General features: G+C 40.2%; 1 protein-coding gene across 1 annotated transcript in view; it reads right to left on the bottom strand.

Moving 5' to 3' along the window:
* CNKSR3 (CNKSR family member 3) overlaps positions 1–1917 on the bottom strand; it is a 39757-nt gene that overhangs the window by 4906 nt on the left and 32934 nt on the right. Inside the window, exons 10-11 of the mRNA XM_008566429.1 lie at positions 735–943; positions 154–243 (exon numbers count right to left, since the gene is read on the bottom strand). Of these exons, the coding sequence (XP_008564651.1) occupies positions 154–243; positions 735–943 (299 nt within the window). The remainder of the gene's footprint in view (positions 1–153; positions 244–734; positions 944–1917) is intronic.

Here is a 1917-nt window from a genome sequence, read left to right on the forward strand (position 1 = left end):
CAGTCCTGATTTTACAGATAAGAAAATGGGACTCAGAAAGACTAAGTACTCTTATCTAATTATTAGAACACAGTTAGGAATAGAGCTGAAGCTAGGGCCTGGGTCTTTTGAATCCCTGTTTGGTGCTTCTTGGTCTGCTTAGATTAAACATACCTTTCCTCCCATGACCTCGAGGTCTGGCAAAAGGGTCCACAATTCCCATCCAGTTCCCATCCGCAGGCATGGACAAGGGCCGGGGCTTGCCTGCAGAGGGATGAGACAAAGGTGACAAAGTTGATGAGTTTGGGGACTTTAGAGAATCTTTTCCTTTATTTACAGTTTAGACCCCATAATATCACACCCACTCAAGCAGAAGCAATAACACATTTTAAAATAAGGAATTTATTTTAAAACACCATATTTCCATAGCAGGCAATTAGGACAGAGGTTGCTAACCTTAAGTCTGTACATCTACAGAACAAAGTGACTCCAAAGTCAAAGCCCAGGCACCGAAAGTGAAAACTGTAACACGATCTCACGCAGCTGGGCTTTGATGCCAGGCAGGGTAATGACTCAACAAGGCTTCACTTTAGAGACATGAATAAACGTCTCATACTTAGAATTTCATTGAGGTTTATGTTTTCCTCGGATTACCCTTACAGTCTGCCAAATTCACCCAACGGTTCCAAATAAGGAAGGGGGTGGGAAGAGAAGGAAAGCAAACGGTGGAACAAAACGAACACTCAGAAACTGACCATAAGATGATGTTTTCTCTCTCATTTTTGTGGGTAGGATGTTGGTTTCCACCGAATACCCCGGCAACTGGTCCGAATCAGCAATGGTGAACCTGCGTCTACGGCTTTCCTGGTCCAAGAAGGAATTCGGGGACTCGGAACCCTTCGGACCAGGCAGTGCTTGTTTACACTTACTGAATCCTCCATATACAAAACTCCCATTCTGGTCCCTGGAAGGCAACGTGCAATAATTAAGTAGCTTACAAAGATCCTGTCACCCTCAAGAGTCATAGGAGTGATGCTACCTCCGCACATAAAGAAAATCTAAATTCTCCTTTTCCACTGGAGGAAAACCCCAGTTACCCCTCAAATACAGACAGATCCTGTTAAATAAGAGCAAATGCCATGACCCTGTTAAGTAAGAGTAAATGCAGGTTTTTTCATATATGTCTAAATGATACAAATATACCTCTAAAAACATAGCTCTAGTTTTCCTGCGCTTCTGTCCTGTAGTTGAATATCCTATTTACTGCAGGAATCATAAGAGAAGGTGTGACCTTCAAACCATTTTTCTCATGCCAAGAGTACTATCTTTGCCAAGATCCCGCAAAGACGACACTTGATGTGTAATGAAGTTATTAGATTTGAAAATTACATCAAAAAATGTAAAGGGGCTTTTATAGTAACCAATGTAGAGTGACTACTTTCTGAACTAAGTACAGAAACAGCAAAATTTGGATTCTATCTAAACGTCAGTTTGTAATAAAATTTTAAATTAATGTTAGTTGAGACAAAGTTAGCAGCTGGTTACATTTTTTGCATTTCATAAATTCCATTAGACGATCAGTACAAAAAATTTTAATTTAAATTTTAATTTAAATTAATTTTAAATTAAAGTTAGCAGCTGGTTACATTTTTTGCATTTCATAAATTCCATTAGACGATCAGTACAAAAACTACTACACAAAATACAGAAATCCCCCCACTCACAAAGCTCTCAAGACTCTACTAGTTTCTCTGTAACCATTTACATTTTTTATTGCTCAGAAAATATCCTTCATTAGTGGCAGGTGTGTGCACACAAGCACGTGCGAGGATCTCCCCCAAGTAGATTAAAAGCCCCAGTTCCCTTTGTCCCTCACCGTGTACATTCCCCTTTTTCTGCCACTACTCCTGTGACCCCACACGGAGGCCCAGACAAGAA

This window comes from Galeopterus variegatus, unplaced genomic scaffold (assembly GCF_000696425.1).
Source record: "Galeopterus variegatus unplaced genomic scaffold, G_variegatus-3.0.2 Scaffold241, whole genome shotgun sequence".
NCBI classification, from domain to species: domain Eukaryota; kingdom Metazoa; phylum Chordata; class Mammalia; order Dermoptera; family Cynocephalidae; genus Galeopterus; species Galeopterus variegatus.